At 39.1% G+C, this 22,313-nt stretch overlaps 1 protein-coding gene across 1 annotated transcript in view; it reads right to left on the reverse strand.

Moving 5' to 3' along the window:
• Slc7a11 (solute carrier family 7 member 11) overlaps positions 1 to 22,313 on the reverse strand; it is a 69,370-nt gene that overhangs the window by 36,622 nt on the left and 10,435 nt on the right. Inside the window, exons 4-6 of the mRNA XM_055596848.1 lie at positions 16,739 to 16,864; positions 13,095 to 13,194; positions 7,063 to 7,107 (exon numbers count right to left, since the gene is read on the reverse strand). Coding sequence (XP_055452823.1) covers positions 7,063 to 7,107; positions 13,095 to 13,194; positions 16,739 to 16,864 — 271 coding nt within the window. The remainder of the gene's footprint in view (positions 1 to 7,062; positions 7,108 to 13,094; positions 13,195 to 16,738; positions 16,865 to 22,313) is intronic.

The raw sequence follows: 22,313 nt of genomic DNA on the forward strand, positions 1-22,313 counted from the left end.
TCAGATTATATAACCAAAGAACATCAAACACAAGTATATGTAATAAAAACTTGGTTATGATCTATGACTGTAAAATTGCATTATTTTGTAGTAAGCAATTTCCCAAACTTTGCCATAACACACACACACACACACACACACACACACACACACACAAACATGCTGCTATTTCCTAATGACTTGGAATTTTCTAATTGAGCACAAAAGAGGAAGATTTTGATCATATATGGTTGAAACACACACACATACACACACACACACAAATGAAAGATAAAGAGATTTCCAAGCCCAGCTTCAGTCTCTGTCATGAAACTTCACCACAAAATGTTAAGGCAAGTCCCTTTTCCATTTTCCTTCCTTGTTTTGTTTTGCTATCTTTAATAAGATTAATGGTTTTATATAACCTGGTACTTACAGGTCATATGAAAGAGTAAAATGACAAATAAAACAGTCAGTAAGAAATTAAATGCCTATCTTAAAAATGTATGAGTGTAACATCTCAACCAGATATAAACATCAAGATTATTTTGGGGATCCCAAACAAAGGGACCAAACTGCCTCACTCATCTCAGTATATTTTTCCCAAACCAACTTCCTCTTCTAAGTTATCATTGGTACTAGGACTGATGACTTTGAGATACCAATTAATATAAATTGGGAGCAGGAGAGATATTAATTAAACGTGACACTCTGATTATCTAAACCTTCTATTTAACTTGATCATTCAAAGCACAGTGAGGGCCTGTTCTTCAAAAATGATGGATGGTATCAAGCTCTACTGACTCCCTCTATATCTGTGGTTTCCAGCACTTCAGAACAGAAGGAACAAATGATGTGAGAAGAACATGAGAACAAGTCTAATAGACAGACTGACTAATCTCAGACCCCCAAGGTCAAACCAAAGCAATTTATTTCTTAGCTTTCATCAACACAAGACATGATTCATCAATCGACGAATGGGATTTCAAACATTATACATCTAAATGATATGTTCTTTGTACTGTGTAACTTTTTGAACAATGATAGATTGTGTGATATCTTCCCCACCAAAGTAATGTCATAAGGCAGAACTCATTATATTTCCCAAAACACATTTAAAGAAAAAAAAAGCTGAATATGTCATCTGTCATTATTACTCCACATGCCATGTGGGGAGATTATATTTCCAAACTATATTCCTTGGAATTCTATGCCCTTTGAGGTCCAAACATTATACATTAATGTCTTTGAAAATAGTATTCTTGTCAACAAGTTACAGATAATTATTAAAGACACTGTAACAAAACTATTTTCTCTTGTGCTATTATGAAATTTACTGGGGACGGCTCAGCTGGTAAAGAACATGCCACACAAGCCTGAGGAGCTGGGTTCAGATGGCCAGCATCTGTGAAAAATCCAGGTGTGGTGGTGAAGCCTGCCATTTCAATGCTGGCGAGGTAGAGACCAATGGATATCACTGAAGCTCACTAACCATTCAGTCTAGCCAATTGGTGAATTCCAGGTCCAGTGAGAGACCCTGGGAAAAATAAGGTTGAGAGAGACTCCCTATGCATGTACATACACACACACACACACACACACACACACACACACACACACACATACATTCACCAGCACTAATATATACAGAGGTGAATGTGTTTCTAAAAAGAAAAAGAAAGCCATGAGAAAATGTCTCCACTGTAACATAACATAAATGAAAACATAGACATTATTGTCAAGTGTGTCTCTCCCTTGCTGTAACCTGTAAGCACTGTTTTGTGAGGCCTATGATAGCTCAGGAATGAGTTCATAGTGTCATGTTAGGTAATCTGAGAGGTGTCTCAAAATGAGATTACATGAGAAGAGTAGTCATTTGAGATCATGAAACTTCCCTGTACATCCTATCTCCTTAAAAATCGCATTGCTATGTTCACTGACTTAAATTAATTATCACCTTCTCTCCATTAGTTCAGGGAAGATCTGGTTGCTCTCATGGAGGAGGGAGTAAAAGGGTTATACCCTTGGCTGATGATTCATTGCACCAGCTGCCAGCAAGTTGCATGTCTCGGCACACCTGGGCATATGCATCGGTGACTGATTAGAAAACACATTTATCTTGGCGCATCGCAAAGGAGATGCAACCATAATTACTCTCCCTGGTAATGGAAGGTGTTTTGGAACCTGAGTCCACCTATAAGATAATACAAAGTACACATTTGGACTAGATCCACAAAATAGTGCCATCTGTTCTTCATACTTAGGGCCAAATATTTCCCAAATCATTCTTGTGTTCTAAAAATAAAACGCAATTTGAAAAGACCTCCTCTAGCTGTTAAAATGGTCACACGATGTCATTTGAAAAGCTAACACTGATGAAAATGATCAAAACTCGGAGTTACTTTGGTTGATAAATACAGAACACGACATTAACCTTCACTGTGTTATTTCAGAAATTATGTAGATTTGTCATGTTTTCAATTTGCAAAAATGAATGTATTGGCTAAGTTTTTCAGAGTCCTCTAAATGAGAACTGACTTAACTAACTATCCCACATGAAAGAAGAAAAGAGATCAATGCTTTTGTTCTTCAACTTATCTCATATTCACTTCAAAGTTCTGGAGACTCTTAACCTGTACTGAGAAATCCTATATATTAAGACCTTTTTATAATTTTTATTTTTTATATTAATCACAGGTTATTTACCTTGTATCCCAGCCGTAGCCCCTTCCTTCCTTCTCTCCCAACACCACCCTCTCTCCCTCACCTTCTCCCTGACCCTTTCCAAGTCCTCTGATAGGGGAGGTCCTCCTCCACTTCCATCTGACCCTAGCTTATCAGGTATCTTCAGGACTGGCTGCTATATCCTCCTCTGTGGCCTAGAAAGACTGCTCCTCCCTCGGGGGAGCAGGGGAGAGGTCAAAGAGGCAGCCATTGAGTTCATGTCAGAAATAGACCTTGTTCCCCTTACTAGGGACCCCACTTGGATACTGAGGTACCATGGGCTACATTAGAGCTGGTGTTCTAGATTATATCCATACATGGTCCTAGGTTGGAGAAACAGTCTCATAGAAGACCCCTGTGCCCAAGTACACAACAAGGACATTTGTTCAACCATGTTTGTAGCAGCTTTATTCATAATAGCCATAACCTGGAAACAACCCAGATATCCATCAATGAAGGAATGGATACACAAATTGTGGTACTTTTACTTAGCAATTAAAAACAAGGAAATCATGAAATTTTCAGGCAAATGGTGGGATCTAGAAAAGATCATCCCGAGTGAGGTATCCCAGGAGCAGAAAGACAAGCGCAGTGTATACTCACTTATAAGTGTGTACCAGACCTATAGGATAGGATAAGCACACTAAAATCTGTACACCTAAAGAAGATAAGCAAGAAAGAGGACTCTGGGTAAAATGATCAATCCTCATTCAGAAAGACAAATGGGATGGACTTTGGAAGTAGGAGAAAACAAGTAACAGGACAGGAGCCTACTGCAGAAGGCCTCTGAAAGACTCTCCCTAGCAGTGTATCAAAGCAGATGCTGAGACTCATAACCAAACCAAACCTTTGGCAGGGAATCATATGAAAGAAGGGGGAGTTAGTATGACCTGGAGAGGACAGGAGCTCCACAAGGACCAAATATTAAGACCTTAAAGCAAAATGCAATGTTAAGGGACTAGAGAGATTTCATAGCAGTTAAGAGCATGTTGGGTTATACCTAATTGAGTTGTTGGCCAAGGGGTCCTATAGGAATTCCCAAACAAACCAGACTATTGCCATGACTACTGGTTGCTCCCCACACGGATATTAAGGCTCCGTTGCTGAAGACAACACCTACATACTCATTGAACATGGAGATGTGAGAGCAGTGCCTTCATAGATCCTTTACCATTCCATTCCATCGTCTTTAGTACAGGAAGGTACTCTGCACTCTCAAAAAGAGAAAGGAAAACACCAAGCCAGCCATAAACAGTTTATCTATAATGGTGTAGTACTTGTAAGATATACTGGGACAATGGTGGCACAAAGCTTGAGTAACCAGCCAATGACTGATTTGACTGAAGGCCAACACCATGAGATGGAGCCCAGACACAACTGCTGGGTGACCAAGAAGCTGAGATTAGCTAGCCCAGGGACATAGCAGAAAACCAAACAAAGATTTGTCTATGAAAATGGAAACAAAAAATGTACTGCTAAAATGACTTCTCATGACACTCTGCTGTACTCATGGAGCAGCGCCTTCACCTATCAGCTATCATCAGTGAAGCTTTCTTCTACAGCAAATTGGAACACTTATAGAGACCCACAGCCAGACATTATCAATGGAGTGAGAGTCCTTAGGACACTCAGTCTTAGCTGGGATGTCTCCATCAAATCCCTTCCCTCAGAGCCCAGGAAATCCCATGGAAGATGAGGTGGGATGAGTATAAGAGCAAGAGGGGATTGAGGACACCAAGAAAACAAGGCTCTCTAAATCAATATGAGCAAAGCTCATATGAACTCACAGAGACTGAAGCAGCATGCACCAGGTTCTCTGCATATGTATGATGGATCCCAGTTTAGTGCTGTGGTGGAATTCCTGAGTGTGTGCATGAGCAGGTCTCTGAGAGAGCCACCATTCTGAAGTTAAAGGTGGTTGTGAGCTGCCTGATAAGGGTGTTGGGAAGCTTACTCATGTCCTCTGGAAGAGCAACAAGTGGTATTAACTGCTGAGCCATCTCTCGAGACCTAAGTTTGTTTTTAAATATTATAAAGCCTTTTATAATATTTTAAAAATATTATAAAGCCCTGAAAACTGCAGGAGCTGGATTCACTACAACGTACTAATTTTTCATACTCCTTTCAAAAGCAACTGAGAAAAGATAATTGCATGAAATGTTGAAACCTAGAAAACACTTTTAAATGAGTAGAAGTTTGCTTTTCTTTAAAATGAGGATGCAACAATTATGTGGAGATTTAAAAATAGCCTTCATTCATAAACATATACATTAACTCCTTAGCACAATCCAGTAAGACATGTAGATCATTATTTTTACTATTCAGATTTGTTTTAATCTTTGAAAACTGTGTGTTTGCTTGTATCTTTGTGTGGGTGCAGTAATCTATAAAGGCCAAATATATATAGGATCCTTCAGAGTTAGATTGAAGACAATTGTGAGCCACCTGATGGGGTGCTGGGAATAGAACCTCAGTCTCTGCAAGGGCAGCATATTAAAAAAAAATCTTTTCAGTAGAAAAACAAATGCAATGAATTGATGTGTCACCATCACCTTTCTCTACTGTCTGTAAGCACTGAAGCATGGGCTTAAACAGTGTCTGAGACTAAGAGGTAAAATAGAGTTAAAGAAGGGACTTCTTAACCTGAGAGTCTCTCCAGGGCAATGCATCAGAAACATGTAACAGTATGAAGCACTTAAAGACAGACAGACACACAGACACGAGACATAGACAGACACACACACACATGCAACATGTGTCTAAAAAGCACATCTGTCTAAACTGTTAAATAGCTTAACCTAGAATGTGAATCATTTCTAGAGCACTGATGCTATGATCTAGAACACATGCATAAACCATAATTTGCCATTTTTAATAATAAATATTCTCTTATACTAGATTTTTAGCAATTGGTCTCTTTAAAATGTCTCTGCTTTAAATGCCATGCTAAATCCTAGTTATTTGTTTCACATAATGGGAATCCAATAAATATTTTACCTTAAATATAGTATGAGCTATCTTTGTGTCTACAAAGCTATCTTTGTGTCTACACAGTCTACAAAACTCAAAAGACAGGCCTACCTATTGATCTCCATAAACAATGTGCTATCAGTCACTGGATAGCCTGATTATCATTCCAAAAATGTAAGAATTAGTTCCTGGTAAATATTTTCTCTACCTCTAATTCCAGTTAAAAATCTGAAAATATTCTCATAAATTGGTCATATTTCTTAATAAATCAGCTTTCTTTGTGTAGAAATTACATATTGATTCACACAGCACTTGAATCAGAGGAATATTGTGAGGAATATTGTGAGGAATACTGTGAGGAATCGTGTTGACTTCCATTGTTGGCTTGTGTGTTCTAAACTCTGATGCTTGGCCACCTGCAATCAGTCTCCCAGCACACCCAGGGCCATACTTAGCTAGTTCCTCTTATTTTGAACTGGTAACCCTTAGGTGAACCCTCTGACTCCAACCTGTTTCACAATGGTGCCCTTTCTCACCTCTATACTTTCGCTTTTTCACATGTCAGAGTCCTCTCTCTCCCTCCCACCCCCTCTCTCTGAATACCAGGGACACTCCCTTGCTATTCTTGATGAGCAGCATGTCTCAGGATGAAGTTAAGAATGTCTCACTTTCTCCATGCTCGCTGAGCACTCTGCTTGTGGTGCCAGTCACACTATTACACATTTGTTTCAGTAACCTTCATTCACGGAGAACACAGTGAAAAACTTGATGATAAGCCCCGTTCATCCTGAAAGAGGCTCCTAGCACAATGATTAGGAGATGGCCTATGCTGAATAAAAGACAGGGTTTCACTGTGTAGCCTTGGCTGACCTGGACTCACTCAGGCTGGGCCTCAAACTCAAAGTGATCCACCTGCCTCTGCCTCCCTGAGCATTGGGACTAAAGATGTGTACTGCCACGCCCAGCTTACGTAGTTATTTTTTAAAGTACCTGTATTGCTAGACATAATCAACTTTTTCAGTTCAAACTGCACTTAATAAGAGTTCATGTTAAGTTATACGTATATGTTTGTGTAAAATAGATTACACAAGAGATAACTTCATTCTTTCCTAAATACAGATATAAGGCAGTTTACTATTGAATATAATATATGGTTATATATAATATATTTAACATATATTAATATTAACATATAATATATATTATATAATATATATCTGTGGGAGTAATTTATTGTGAAAACATAACTCAATTTACCTAAAAGAATAATAATAACAACAGCAAAGTTAAGTGGGCCACAGTGGTTTTCTTCTTCAAGTCTATAATTTAATTAGAAAATTCAAATTTCATGCCTAACAAAAATATCTCACAGTAAACAAGGTTACTTACTTTTCAGGATTCTCTACTTCTTCAGTAATAAAGTTGAGGTAAAACCTGTTGTGTAAACATAAAAACAACTATTAGTACGTTTTACCACCACAATCCAAAGTTTCCCACATTGAACTTTTAAAAATCAAACTAAGAATCACGAAAATTACTCATCAATTAAATGCATGCAGCAAGACGAAAATAGGCAACCAGCAAGAGCTCCCGCTGAGCATTTTCCTATGTGATCATGTGGAGTCATCCAAGTGTGTGTAACGCGATGGCTGTGAGAGTAGAAAGCTTGTATTCTGTAGGGCACACTCACTGTTTACAGGATGGCTCAGCACCACATGATGTGATGCCAGGAAAGGGCACAAGAGCTTGAAGAGGAGGGCCAGCGCAGAACCAAGGTCAAGGAAGCATTTCCTGCTGAATTTCCTCCCAATCTGAGCCTTCCAGAATACATAGCATCTACCCTAGTAAGCTTTTATGAAGCCCATTCCAGGTTAAGGTTGTCCCAAAGCACAAAAGTGCAAGCTGTGGTTACGCACAGGGAAAGGAGGGAGGATACAGTGTTCTGCCATACAAGTCTGAAGCAGTGTGGGAGGGAAATTAAGAATGTGATGGCCCATGCTTCCTGTGAATCTAAACTTAGAGAAAGGGACTGTAGAAATGATAGTTTATTATGTGTTCCGAATTTTCCAAAAGAGTACACTTCAAATGTTCTAATACAGAAAACTAAAAACTGTATTAGGTTATAGAACTGGCAATCACTTTGATTTAATTATTTCATGTTCTATTTATAAACCATAACCTAATTTGTATATCTCAGAGGCATATACAATTCTTCAATTTACAGTTTTAAATTAAAATAAGAAGATTGATCCTACCACTCACACATCTTCCTTTAGAGTCGCTGCCAGTGTTTATCCTACCTAGCCCGATTCACAAGCTTGTGGAGGAAGGGAGGTCGAGAGAGTACTCAGGCAGCTGAATGCATATTGTCACTCACTACACTGACAATCAGGAACAGAAAAAAAAAAGTAGGAAATTTTGAACATTTCCCAGGTCCATAATTATTTTCTGGGAATGACATGTGAAAAGAAGCACTTTAGGCACAAAAGATTTCACTTTCAAGGTCCACGGGATCTTAAAATCTTATCCTAGTGTCAGGGCCTGAGACCTTCTGATTGCTCTCCTTCACAGTGAGTTTCTATCATGCTACAGGGATGGCTAAGCGTGCCCCTGATGTTGTTTTCCAACTAAAAGGGGCTGTTGGAGACCCTTTAGGGCTTACTAAGTTCTTCCTAGTCTCCTCAAAGTAAGGGTTGAAGGAAATTCCACTCTCAAATAAGAAAAGGGGCCCAGACAACAACAATGAGGACATGAAAACTCTATGTAAGAACAGCTGAACGTAACAAGGAACTTGCTGTCTCTTCATCCCATCAGCTCAGGGAACTTCCACAGAATGAAAGTCATGCACTGTACTGTTCTCTTATTCTTCCTTAGATGATAAGAGAACCTCTTGTTTGGCACATGGTACAACAAATTCTACTCTATCTAAAACCAAATGTGCAGAACACTAGCCAATCATCTGCCATGTGTTTAAAGTGTGTCACAGCTTACAAAAAAGGGAAAAAGGCTTGTCCTGCCCCATGCTCATGACAATCCTTTCTGGATTCACTAGTGAGTCAATGTTCAAGAATAAGGTGGCTACAGCTTTAAGGACTAAGTTACAAATTCATATTGATGACTGAAGAGGAAACAGCAATAAGTGTATGCACATACATATAGCCAATGGTGAATTTTAAAAACTAGGAAGTTAAATTTCTAAAAACAGTGGCTGCTGTTACTCTAGGGGAACACACATATAAGAGAACGCATATAATGTGGTTATTCTAGGAGAAGAAACGGCCAGTGAGACCTTTGTTATGTGCATGTTCTATCTTCCACAAAATAATGCAAGACTGGCTGGCAGAATTTTAAGTGTGGACTGTCGATGAGCGAGTACTGCCTGCTCTGGGTGTACCAGAGATGGGGCTGTTTGAGACTGATTTGACATGCTAGTTGCAAGCCCCAGGCAACAGGCAGTACAGGAACCAAATAAAAACAAACAAGCAAATATATAAGTAACCCCTCCCCAAACTGAATAAATCACGTGAATTAAGGAATAGTGCTAGGTCACATATGTCGGAGACAGCCAGTTGCTTCTTAATAGTTGATAAACTGGTCTTTTCCAACAACTTTAAGGCAGGAGGGAAACTATCTGAGAAAAAGAATGTGACATCAAATATTTTTCCATGGTCCTAGGGAACAGAGGAAAGGAAAGTGTTTGGGTACAGCTTGGGGAAAAGAGGAGGAAAGCAGATCATTTCCATGCAAAAAGTCCACACACTGTGGGAAATACACCTTGATGCTATCGGCTCTCTAGTATGTAGGCCACAGCAGTCTCCCTCCCCTGGTTTACTTCTCAAGGCCCCTGAAGAATACTTATAACATCTATTGTCCCAGATTTCCTATGACTGTGCATAAAATTCAATGGTTGGCCCTGAATTGTAATACCCAACCTTGTACATGACTTTTAAAGGAAGCAGATTCTTTAGGTGATATTTGACACAAAGGTGTACAATAATCCTGGCTGATGCTTCAGGGAGACTAAATCCATTGAGGATCCGATTAAAGAGGGCGACAAAAGACACTGAAAACCAATTTTCTATCACACACTGAAAAGAGAGGGGAAAAAAAAATCTCTCCATGCTATGCTTAGCTTTGGACGCAGATACAAGATTGAAATTGGTTGACTCCCCAAGGCCACAGGCGGACTGGCAGATGTGTCTCTCTGAATACAGACATTGGCAATAATATTAAAGTTGTGCTGACCTGACTTCATGACCTGACTGAGTTAATGATTTCTTTTCCCCTAATCATGTTTCTGTGAAGGGATTTTCATCAATGTGGATAGGTTCTGCACTCCGCAAAGCCAAAGCTTTACTCCATGCAGGATCCCCAAGGGTTGGTGGAATCTTTTTCCTATTCCGCCTCGCAGCTGGAGGTGACTGCTCTTAGAGCAAGGTATCCAGGACAACAGAGGGCTAGCATGCTGCCTGTCCAAACAGTTAGCAGCCTGGCCAGCAGTTCCTGATCATAACTGCTTTCCTTTCATCTCATTACGATGCCTCCACATTTTTTAAGTCAAATATTGTCCTACAGCAATGAAAGGAGTGGTAACCACTTTAAGTCTTGATTTATGTGTGCAGGCCAGTTTTGCAATCATATGGTAAGAGATGGAGGATTCAGATAGCAAAAGTTGTTCTCATAATGCTCCTGTCTTTGAGACTCATTTCAGACTCCATTTTGATCCATTTACATAGCAATAATGTCTGTATCTCTGGAATGCCAAACCCACAGACTCTTCTAATTCTGCTTCTTTTTTCTAGAACTAAGGGCCATGGATCAATAACCCGATCATCTCGCCTCTTCACAGAGCAGCATTCAGCCAGAAAAACAACCCATTACATCTACGTAGTTCTTTATCATCCTCCAGCTAAGGCATTTGGGTCAGATAACATCTCATTTAAAATCCTAAACTTACTTTCCAATGCTATGACTGAACCCTCAAGAACACAAAGAAATCGATGGTTCCTGGCCCTCCACACTGGGGGTGGAGACACAAGGATGTTGTAGACAAGAGTATAATAAGTAAAGTTCTCTGCAAATCTTGGTTATTGGTGGAAACAGCAGCACTTTCTACTCAGCATCAGTAAAATGCAATATTACTAAGAAGTCAAGATGAAAAGGGTCTTTATCCATGGAAAAATCCACAGAAGTGAAGAAAATTGGCTGTACACGGAGCAGGTGACCTGAATATCCAGTGCTGGGAGGTGGTGGAGTGAGGGTGGAACTGTTTTATGATTCCGTGGGAACCAACGTGGACTGCTCACAGGCAAAAGGGACCATTCAACAGAATTAATCAAACCTGCCTTGGAAAGAGCACCACACTCCACATTCTTGAAAGAGTACAACAGGCTCCCAGCACCCAGCTGGAGCTGAAAGCTCTCCTTCCCTCCCCTACTTTTCTCTGGGGCTCCCAGGGACCCTCACAGTGGCTTGGCTGCTGCCCCAGGGCATGGAGCCCTGATCCAGGCTCAATAGGCATAGAAGAGTTGATTCTGCTTCTAACGCTGTGATCACACTCAGTTCTTTTCTCTGCTTAGCACCGCATTGTGCTTTGGACAAAAGGGAAAGGACTTCAAAAACACTGAGGTTCAAAACCAAGGCATGCACACAATGGCTGCAAAAAATCTTCTGCGGGTATACAAATATTTTATGCTGATCTTCTTATGTTATAACCTAACAGCCTTCAAACACATTTTGCTTCAAAGCTATGCTAAACCCATGTTGCTGAACTCTGCTGATTTTCTTCTAATGCCATATTTTCGCAATTTGTGAGATCAATAGGGCACACACTGTTTATTTTGGAATGCATTTTTTTAATATTCCCTGGAAGGTAATCAAAAATAGGCAGTGGGTGTGGGGAGAAAGAAGAGAAAATTTTGTTCATGTTGTATACATATTTTCATAATTTTTGAGATAGCAAGGTTTCTTGATGGCATTTGTAGGCTCTCAGAGTGTTGCCATCTTGTTAACTACTGGTTTTATAAATATGGAAAAAGAACCACTATCTCTATCCTATAACCATAAAAATTAATCTTTCTGCGATGATTCTAATGTCACAATAACATTGCTGTACCTACTGGGTTTTGTTGAAATAGTTGTTTCAACTAGAGCTCACAAGGTCAATAAAATAGTTACAGGAAGTTCCTCTTCATATTTAATTACTGTGACTCATGCTCCCCAACACAAAACACTGCTGCAGCAGGGCAGGAGGAGTCACAGACAGACAAGCAGGAAGGAAATAAAAGCACCCATGGTATCATAGTGCCACTCATATTTGCTAACCATCTTTTTTTCAACTGCGGGAAACATCTTAATGAAATGTGTAAAGGCCCTCAAATATGCTGCATACTATTTGACCAGCTGACGCTTATTATTGTGACTTCTGCTTTTCCTGCCTCAAACATATGAGCCATTTTAATCTCCTGAGATCATCTCATTTCTACATCTGAATTGTTTCTTCCTCGTGACAGGGTAGGAAAAAAAATTCATTAACCTCTATTTATAAATCTCCTTAGTACTCTAGCACAAAGGCCTCTTGATAAGGCACGCACTAATCCCAAGTACCCCATGGTACTATTCTGTCCTCACTGATGACTAATTGGAGGTAATTTATATTGGCCGTTAAAACCCAGCACTTATTTGTTCATTTTTATGCCACTGGACTCAAACTAATAGCAACCTTGACTGTTTGGGAATCTCAGAAAACGGCACTATAAGTTGCAGGCTTTGCCACGGTGATGGAAATTGAAAGTACCTCACAAGAAGGACAGCTTTCTATGATCTTCTCATCTTTCCTTCATGCTTCTCTTTCTTCCCTTCCAAGGTAAGTTGCAGAAACGAGAATCTGTTGAAACTGTCTTCCCCTGAGTGTCTCCTAGAAACTAGAACTGAGCTCCCGAAAGCCAACTGTACCATCAAGAAATATGTCTCCACTGTCTCCCACCTCTCTGTGGAAGGTAACTATACAATTCTACCTTGTCTCACAACACACTGTGAGAGTCTCTGGGGAGAGAGGTTCTATCCTATCCCCAGGAGGAAGCAGTGTTATACAAAGAAGCCAAGAAGAATCTGAGCAAATAGACTTCACTTAGTTTCCTCCTCTCCATTTCCATTGCATTATATCTTTTGGCAAAAAAAAAAATAATAATAATAACTTTTTCCTGGGTTTATAGGTCTTCATTTCTGAGAATTCCATGCTACTTGAAACTTAGATTAAATAATCGCTGTGTATGTGACATAATGAAAATCTAGTTGAGGAAGAAATGTGTGATGTGTTCCTTAACCCATCAAAAGGGTCAAAACTCACGATACAAAATAGCTTAACAAGACAAAAGGTAAATGAAGTTCTTTAATACAAGTATCTGGAGATATCAACTTACCAGCCAGCATATGCATACATCCCATAATAAAAAGCCAAGGGCAACCCCATTAGATTTGTATCTCTTCCTGAAAATGCATCTTTAAAATTTTGTGTGTGCCCTGCAATTAGAACAGGAAGACTTTTAGAACTTTGCAAAGAATTGGTTATATTGTTTATTGCAGTCCTATTCATGGCTGTGAGCTGAGCTATCCTGTTTGACCCGTTCTTTGTTCATGGTCAACTCTGTTTACTAATACTGTATCTAATCTAGGGCAGGGATCCCAAATGCACACTTTTTGTCACCTAGACCATTTAAAAATTCTTTTGTAGATGAGAAACAGTATTAAGGTGACATTTAAAATAGGTTAATTCCATTTTGCTTACTTGAGCACCCTCTTTTTTAACCATTAAAGTGGACTGAAACATATTCCATAAACTGAAGTTTTAAGAGTTTGACAAAATTCTTAGAATATAACGTATGACTTGGCGAGGAATGGAAAGAAATGTCAGAGCCTACCTTGAGGGAGGAGGCATCAAGAAACTCCTGCACTGCCTCCCCACACCCCTTAAAACCCCACTGCTCTTAACATCCTGCTGTTTATCCCTGCACTGCATTCCACACCTGCCTCCTCAAACAGAGACAGGCTGAAGACAAAATCCACCAAGGAAACACACAAGGATTGTTCATATCAAAGCTCCCTGGAGCATAGCCACGCCCACTCAGAGCAGATGTCTGTGGCTGATGTCAAGCAGCAGCAGAGTGTGCTTAACTGTGAAGAGCCATTTCACCTTAGGGCTTTCTTTACAGAGATAACTTATTGACCCTGTCTTGGTCCATGCCACCATGTTTTCTCTGTTAAAATGAACAAGAAATTATATAAAACCCCAAACCAAGTTTTACCAACTTTGGAATCAACATTTTTGTCCATTTGCCAACAGTTAGGATCCTTTTTCTTTTAATCTTTTGGGTGGTTTAAGAGGTTAAAGATTTGTGATAGTCAGCACAGATTAAAAATTAGACAAAAATTTTAAAAAAAATAGTGTTTTTCTGTCCTATTCCCCAAATGAGAGTACTCAAATAGAAAATGATCCTGTTTAAAAAATGGCCTTTATATAGGAAATAAAAAAGGTCAGGAGGGCAGGAGGTACATGACACTAACACTATCTTGTAAATCAAATATCAGGTATGGCTCACACCTGAGACCCCGCATTCACAGTGACAGAATGTGAGGATGAGACCAATGAGGACATGGTTCTGTCAATCAATGAACGATATTTTTCTCAAAACAGCCAACTTCTAAATACAGTTTTATAAAAACTTGACAGGAGGAGTCAGAAATACCTACTTTACTAAAACATCTCTATGCTTTAATGGAAGGAAAATATACACACTGAGATCCAGAAAAGAAACATCTCTTTGAACTGGAGAGGTCGCTCAGCAGCTCAATCGTGTGGTAGTCTTGGGGAGAACCTGAATTCAGTTCTCAGAACTTGTGACAGGCAGTTACAAGCACCTGTTACTCCAACTTCAGGGCATCTGATGCTTCCTGTGGCCTCTGTGGGCACCTGTGCACATGTGCACACAACCACTTGTGGAGACACAAATATGCACACACACACACACACACACACACACACACACACATGTAAACAATTAAAAATAATTTTTAAAAGAAAGAAATATCTATTGAGTAATTCTTTTATGATCTGTGGTCTCCTTAGCCACAGATCATAAGGTAAATATCCTTTAGAGTATTGCAATTAGTAATTGATAAAAGAAGAGATCTAAACTGTGTAGACTGAGCCTCTTCAAAAAATTCTTCAAATGAGCCACTTTGAGAGTGTTGCAAGAGGAACATTGTTTCTGAACTTCAGGAGGATTTTGGATGCATAACACAGGCCTTGGGAAGATGAAAGTAATGTATTCAGATGGAAGTTCCAGGCCTCATAAGTGAATTCACAACATCCAGCTAACTCAGCAACTGTTTAGAGTGGAAATAAGCACATCACACACACACATCAGAGCAGCCTTTTTCTTTCTGAGTCTGAGAGAAATGTGGAAAAACTTAATGATCCTGTTACAAATTTAAGAATCTCAATTTCATAGTAATAAAGAAAATATGACAAAGTACCAAAATATGCTCCAAATACAGGAATATCCTCAGGGAATTTCTATGTTGGGTGAGAAGCAAGAATTAGAGTGGTCCTATGAATTCTTGATACCATGAGCAATATTAAAATATCACTGTATTGTAACTGACTGGAAAGGTTAGGAGTTTCAGCATGGTCTCTGCTCTCAAAGAATCTGCAATACAATATCAACTGCTAACCACGCCCCACTTTGCACACATACATAAATGAAGAGTCAGAACCAACTACAGAGTATAACTACCTATCATATCTGGCATTACACAACAAAAGGAAAAGAAAGAAAACAACCATGTCTAGAAGGGCAAGTGACTCACCTTCCTCTCCTTTCCACAAACTGAAAAGCTCCCTACAGGACACTTAGAAAATTAAAAGATGAGTGCGTGGAGAATATGGACAATTTTGCCTCCAGTCATGGTGGAATGTGAGCAAGCTTGCTCTGCAGAGGCCTTGGTGAACTGGAACAGCAAACCCACATTGCTGCTTACACAAACTCTACTGTTCAGATCCTTCATTGTGTTTATTCTGGGGCCGAGGTTGCTGGAGTTGATGAAAGCATTTTACAGGCATGACTTTAAGATCACCCACGAGGCTGATTAAATGGACAGGAGCAGTTCCCTCTACCAACTGGAGTGACCAGATTCTCAACGTTGTTTCTTTGGGCCTCTATGAAAGGCAATAGTTTGGCTGAACTTTGTCACTTTCTTTTGTTGTAACTCTCTTCCTGCGGGGACATTAAATTTCTCTACAAATTTCTTTTCTTGGAACTGACAATGTCAATGTAAACAATAAATACTAAACACACCCACATCATATTTCACCTCTTTCCAATTGATTCACTCTAATCATTTCTCATTATTTCTGGTTGCAACTTCAGTAACCTGTTGGGCCTTCTTTCTCTTCCAACCATTTCCACTAAATCTAAGTAAATGCAAGTTTTACATAGAATATAAGGTATCTAGTTTTTGCAACAGTTTTTATTGTCACATAAAGATCCTGTTTTCAGTAATGATGTCTCTAAACCTCACAGCTCTTCTGTGGGTACTAACCTCAGAATAAGGAAATGCAAATAAAAAATAAAGAATTACAGTCTTTCATTATTTTCCAGAAATATTCTTATCTTTCATATTTGTTGCCATTATCAAAAAGTTCTGTAGTGCAAATAAAGGATATACTGATCTATACTTAAAGCTAAATAGCAGATCAATTTTGTTTCTGTTATCATTTTGTTTTTGTTTTTCACTCTGGTTTTGACTCCAAGCAATTTACACCAAGAGAATTCTCAGACACCTTAATTTTGTTGCTTGGTCCAGTTTTAATTCTCTTGCTGCCGTTCAACTATAAATACCAACTCATCCTTAGTGTAGCCTTTCAAATCAATTAGATGACAGTACAGAGTTTAAGTTCCACAAGCAAAGACTAATTAAGGATTCTGCTAGACAAGCGAAAGTCAGTGTTAGAAGAGACCAGAAGCAGATACACAGTTTAAAACACATTTCCTTTTTCAGTCCATACCTTTAATTAGCTGTATAACTCCAGGGACTATAATTATCAGAATTGCTGTGAGCTTGCAAAAGGTTAGGAAAATCTGGATCCGGGCACTCCAGCTGACACTCACGCTATTCAGGACCATCACCACAGCTGCAAACAAACAGACAAAGTTACAAAAGGCAAAGCCCTATGAGCACAAGGATGTCTTAGGTCCCTGTCAGAGAAATGTGATCTACAAACCTGCAGTGCTGGCATGAACTACCAGAATGTAAGAAGTATAGAAACCCAGGCTCTGCCCCAGATCAAGTCTCTCCCACATTAAGACTGCTCTTAGAGAGAATCAAGCCTGAGAATTTAGGTAAAACCCCTGCACAGTCAAAGTCCCACTTCTGTTCTCTGTACTTTGGTAAGAATGAACACACATTGCTGTGCAGGAACAATAAAGTAAGACATCTTCATGATGAAGTCATCTAGAGGGTTATGATCATGCTGAATTTCATCCTGGCATCATCCAGTAGGCCATTATAGTGCTGAATTTGACTCAGGAAAGGGTAAGAAGTGCTTTGTTTGAGATCTAATTCTTCACCATCAGGACCAACTCTACCCAGTATTATTCTTGGACTTCCTCCCTGATTTCCAGCTAGATAATGAGGAGAGAGTTTTAACCTACCCTGAAGTGTTGGCTTCTAACATATATTTGTCTATGTGAGCATAATGTCTTGGGACTTTTCAGCTTAGGATGCACAGTGGATCTGAACCCAAGAGACTTTCCTCTTATTATACCTCTAACAGTTTCCCAAGCAGCCACCCTTGTCCACGTTAAGGACAGACTATTTATTCTGACAGTGCCAGAATCAGCTATGTTCCTGGCCCAGGTAGATAACTAACATTTTTGTTGAATGAATGAATGAATAAATGAATGAATGAGTAAACTGGGTTCTCAAAAATATTAAAGCACAATTTTAATGATGATATTCTAGACTTTCTTTTTCTTCTCTGATTAAATGTTAAGAGTTATTCTACACAGTGAACTTCACCTTTATGTTCTTGCCAAAAACATAGGCAAAGTATCGCCAAAACCAGTTAACAGCTATTTAATTCCTGACATTTATGGTTTTAAATGTATAAAATTATTTCCCAGGGAATTAAAACAAACCAGCAGAATTCTTAACATTTAATTTGTAATTGTGTAGAGTCAGAAGCTGTCACCATGCTTCCCTTGTATAGGATAATCTGTCTACTCATTTCATAATTAGGAATTGGTAAGATGTTATTAACATACAATAATTAATGGGAAAAATTAAACCGATCTATACCCAAACAGAGCCTAATTAATGTACATTCCTTTAATGGTCTTGGACAACCATCTGAAATCAATATACAGTCAGTTAAGTATCATGTGAAAAAGTGTTTATGATATGCTCCTGAGCCACAGAGTAGTTTAAAGAGTCACTCCTCAGTGCAGGGGGATAAGAGAAAGGCAGGGACAGAGGAGAATAGGATGTCTGAAGAAATATTTGTAAAACAATGTTAGACTTTATAGATGACAGAATATCAAAGTATTTTTAAATTTGAAATTTAGTTTATAGCGATATTTTGACACATTTTGGGGAGGAAAATGTTTTAGCAACTATAGTCAATGAGCAAAGTGGATAAGTCTGTGTTTGTGCTCTCTTCACACAACTAACACTAAAAAGGTGATGGAGGGAGGTGATGGATACAGTGACAAACTTGCACTAGTAAACACTTCACTTGCTTTATGCAGATTAAGTCATTACATTGCACATACTAAAACACAACTTTATTTGCCAAATATACCTCGGTAAACGTAGACATTCTAATAAATAAATAAAACAGTATGTTAAGCCTTATTTAAAAAAGAAAAAGAAAGATGGGGGCATCGAAGGGCCCAATGAAAGCGAGATGGGGTAGAAATGAAGGATGTCAAAGAAAAAAAAATGATGAGAATGGCCAGAAAGACCTGAGATTGGAGGAGGGGTATCATGATCCAGCTATAATGAGGAGGAATAAATGAAAGGACAAATTGTCCCACTGTGTCAATAAAAGGTATTTTATTAGAAATGATGGATATAAAATAATAAAATAAATTCTGTCCAATATTGAAAATAATCCAACACGACCCTTCTCTCCATTTTATCTAATAAGTATCCATTTCTCTGTGCACCTTCTTGTGTGATTAATGGCTCATCATATGAGAATGATATTTTTTTTTTAATTAAAGAGATCCAATTTTGACAAGAGAGTGAAAAAAAAAAAAAAACTTGGACTTGGTTGTCATCAGCAACAAAGGATCATATCCCAGGCAGTACAAAGTAGAAAAGAGGCCCTGGGAGAAGGAGAAAGATGAAGGAGAAAAAGAGAAGAGGTGGACACACCGCACCTGAAGAATACTCTTATTTGGAAAACTCCGGTCCATGTGCGTATTTGAGAAAAGCGTATTTGCAATCTTCAAAAGAAAGTAAATGCTTAATGTCCACTGAAACAGGAAAAACAATGAGGACCTGGAATGTTATTCTCCTTTCTCTTAAGTTTTCCAGACTGATAGAAGACAAAACTCAAACAAACATCAGAAACTGATCCTTCCGCCTTGCTTCCCCTTAGCTGAGGAAAGAAGTCTTAGTAAAACTAAGGCTTTAGTAAGGCTAAGGAGAAACCTTTCCTCAAACGCGGCTTTTTCTGAGCATCTAATATCGTCCTCATTAGTAGATTCGCCGTATTTCAGGAGTTGTACCTCGCTGACCTGGAGGTACCACTTAGCAGGTAATGAGGCTGCCTGCGGGGCAGCCAGGGAGATCCTGGGCTAAGGCAACTGCTTCATCCTGTGTCTGCTCGCTGAAAGTTGAGTGTGGTGCCTGTGCTACTTATCCAACAGTAGTGAAGACAGATTTGGGGTTCGGTAAACACAGGAGCGTTTCTGACATAAACCGTATCTATTTCTTAAATACATACCATCTACCCATATCATGATAATAAAGACCTCTGTGCCAGCGTTCTGGCCTGAGTTTTACTTTTTTTGAGTAACTGTTAATTTCATGCATGAGGAAATTGGGGGAGGGGAGGGGCGGTGGGAAGTTGACATCAAATTTTTACCAAAACGAAAATTCAGGAACATGTGGGCTTCATTTACTTATTTATGATGCAGTTTCCTAGAAACTAAAGTGTAGCAGTGAAAGCTATATCCATAAATCCTAGAAATAAGAAACCCACTTTTGAAAGGAGTTGTATTTAAGAAGAATGTTTAGAGGAATCTAAGGGACTGGTGCTGTGATTTAAGGACTATGTCTTTCTGAACACGCCATCATTCACCTGCATCTTTCAGTTTGAAGAGGGATGTTACAGATTATTAAGGAATCTCTCAAAGTCATGTTCTTTCTGGCTCCCGTCTTTGGAATATTCCGTGCTAAGCTGATAACATGTGCGGAAGCTATATATGAATGCTACAAGATGAGCTAAAGTGGGTGCCTCCGCTGTTCTCTGCAGCTGCCGCTGGGCTCCTTCATCTCTCAGCATCCACTTCCTGGGTGCATTGATTTCAGGAAGTACCTTTAGAAGGCACAGAGGGCCAGCTCTGTATCTGTAATGTCCCTGTTGAGAATAAACACGGCCAGCACCACATAAATGTAAACTATTGTCTTCTGTCAGACATTGTGCAAAGACTTCGCTGGATTTGCTAATCCTCACATTTCTATGACACGGTTGCTATTATCAGTTATGCATTTTGTATGAGGAGGTGAGACTCCAGGCTCTGTTTAACTTGCCTGTGTTCATATGCAGCCAGTAAGGTTAAGATAAGATGAGAGAGAGGAGTGGTAGGCTAACTCCTGAGCTCAAGCCTTCACCATCAGCTCACAGGTGAAACAATGAGGAAATAGCTCAAAAAGATAAGTGTGAGCTCGCTGATACAACCAGTTTCTTTACAGCTGGTGACATCTCTTTTTCTTAGTTCTCTGCGAGGTTTCATGCCTGACTTAGGATCTCAGGGCACTTGAATTCTACATTTTATGTGTGTTCTTCCTAAAAGATTTGGCTGCTATTCCTCAGTATCTATACATCTTGCTGTGCATATCTACCAAAGATTCAGCTTTATTATGTTGTAATTTAGCAAAAGGAGAGAAGGAGTAAAGACACCCAAGGTTCAGATTTAAAGAGATACACACCATCCACACTATGAATGAACACAGACAAATCATATATTTTCAATATCATTTGAAGGTGCCAGGAAAACAGAAATGATAGTAACATAATATTTGAAGAACTGGCTGGTTTGATTTTGTCTTTCTTTGTGTGCATGTGTTTTCATGTTTTTGCAGGTGTACATGTGTGTACACATATTAAGCGGTCAGAGACAGCTGTTGACCATCTTTCTCGGTTGTTCTCCATTTCATTTTTGAGACAGGGTCTCTCATTGAACCCAAAGCTCATTGATTTGGCCTTGGAGGTCTTCCAGCCTCTAGTTCTTCCATTCTGGAATTACACGCTAGGGGTGAAAGTGAGACGTCCACGCTTGCTTAGCACATACTTTACCCACTGAACCATCTTCTCGGCCGCTAGCTGTATATAAATGCCATTTTCTTTGTTCCTCCCAATTATTCCTGCAAAGGCTTATGCTATGCAACATGACTCTTATCTATATAATATAAACCAGCAAAGGACACGAGACTCGGGGAGGTGTATTAGGGATAGATGTGGCATAGATGGAACAACATAAGTAGGAAGTATTTTTATCACAATATTCTACTTTACAGGCTTCTTTAGGGTCCAGCTTTAGAGATCAGAACAACAGACTCAATATTTTACATACTGAATGTCTGTCCTTCTTCCTTCAAACTATACAAGCCATGGAATGTGGGATCTTACATAGAAGGTTAGTGATCATGTCCGAATAGGACTTAAGGGCATAAGCCAAAGTGAACTTAAAAGATTTTCCAGTTACACTTTGATGTGTCACGTTTTTACTAATATGGTCAGGATTTTGGATAAACACAAAAGTCTCATCTTTATTAATTGCCAGAAGTGGGGTGCTCTAAGAAATGTGGGTAAATTAACATTTAGATAAATCCCTCCCCTGCTCTGCTATTATTTTTCAAATGGTTAATATTTTACAAAATTTGAAACTCGTTTGAAGTTTGACCTTTTTCTATATTAAACTAGAGACTTAAATTCCTCATTTCCCTCCAGGAACTCAGGGAAGTAATTCATGCAATTAAACTCTACTTTGTACATCTCTGCAACCTTTCCCTGTAACAGGCAGAACACCACCTATATTTGCTTTGAAAAATAGAGTGTGTAAGAGATTTGCCCCCAGGTAAATTTCTTTCTCCATCTCCACCCCCTGCTGCTCCATTAAAGCTAAATTCCTCTAAAAGCCCATTTGACTCTTCCAATTTATCCATTGACTTAAATTACTTCCAACTGTGTCATTAGAAAATTCCTGTTTCTCTTTCAGTAGTTCTGAGTTTGGGAACTTGTTCCCTGATCAGGATCTGTAGCTTGTGTCAAAATTTACAATCTAATATTATAGCTAGTAGGAAAAGAAGAAGAAGAAGAAGAAGAAGAAGAAGAAGAAGAAGAAGAAGAA

This window comes from Psammomys obesus, unplaced genomic scaffold (assembly GCF_907164565.1).
Source record: "Psammomys obesus unplaced genomic scaffold, mPsaObe1.curated_primary_1811, whole genome shotgun sequence".
Taxonomy (NCBI): domain Eukaryota; kingdom Metazoa; phylum Chordata; class Mammalia; order Rodentia; family Muridae; genus Psammomys; species Psammomys obesus.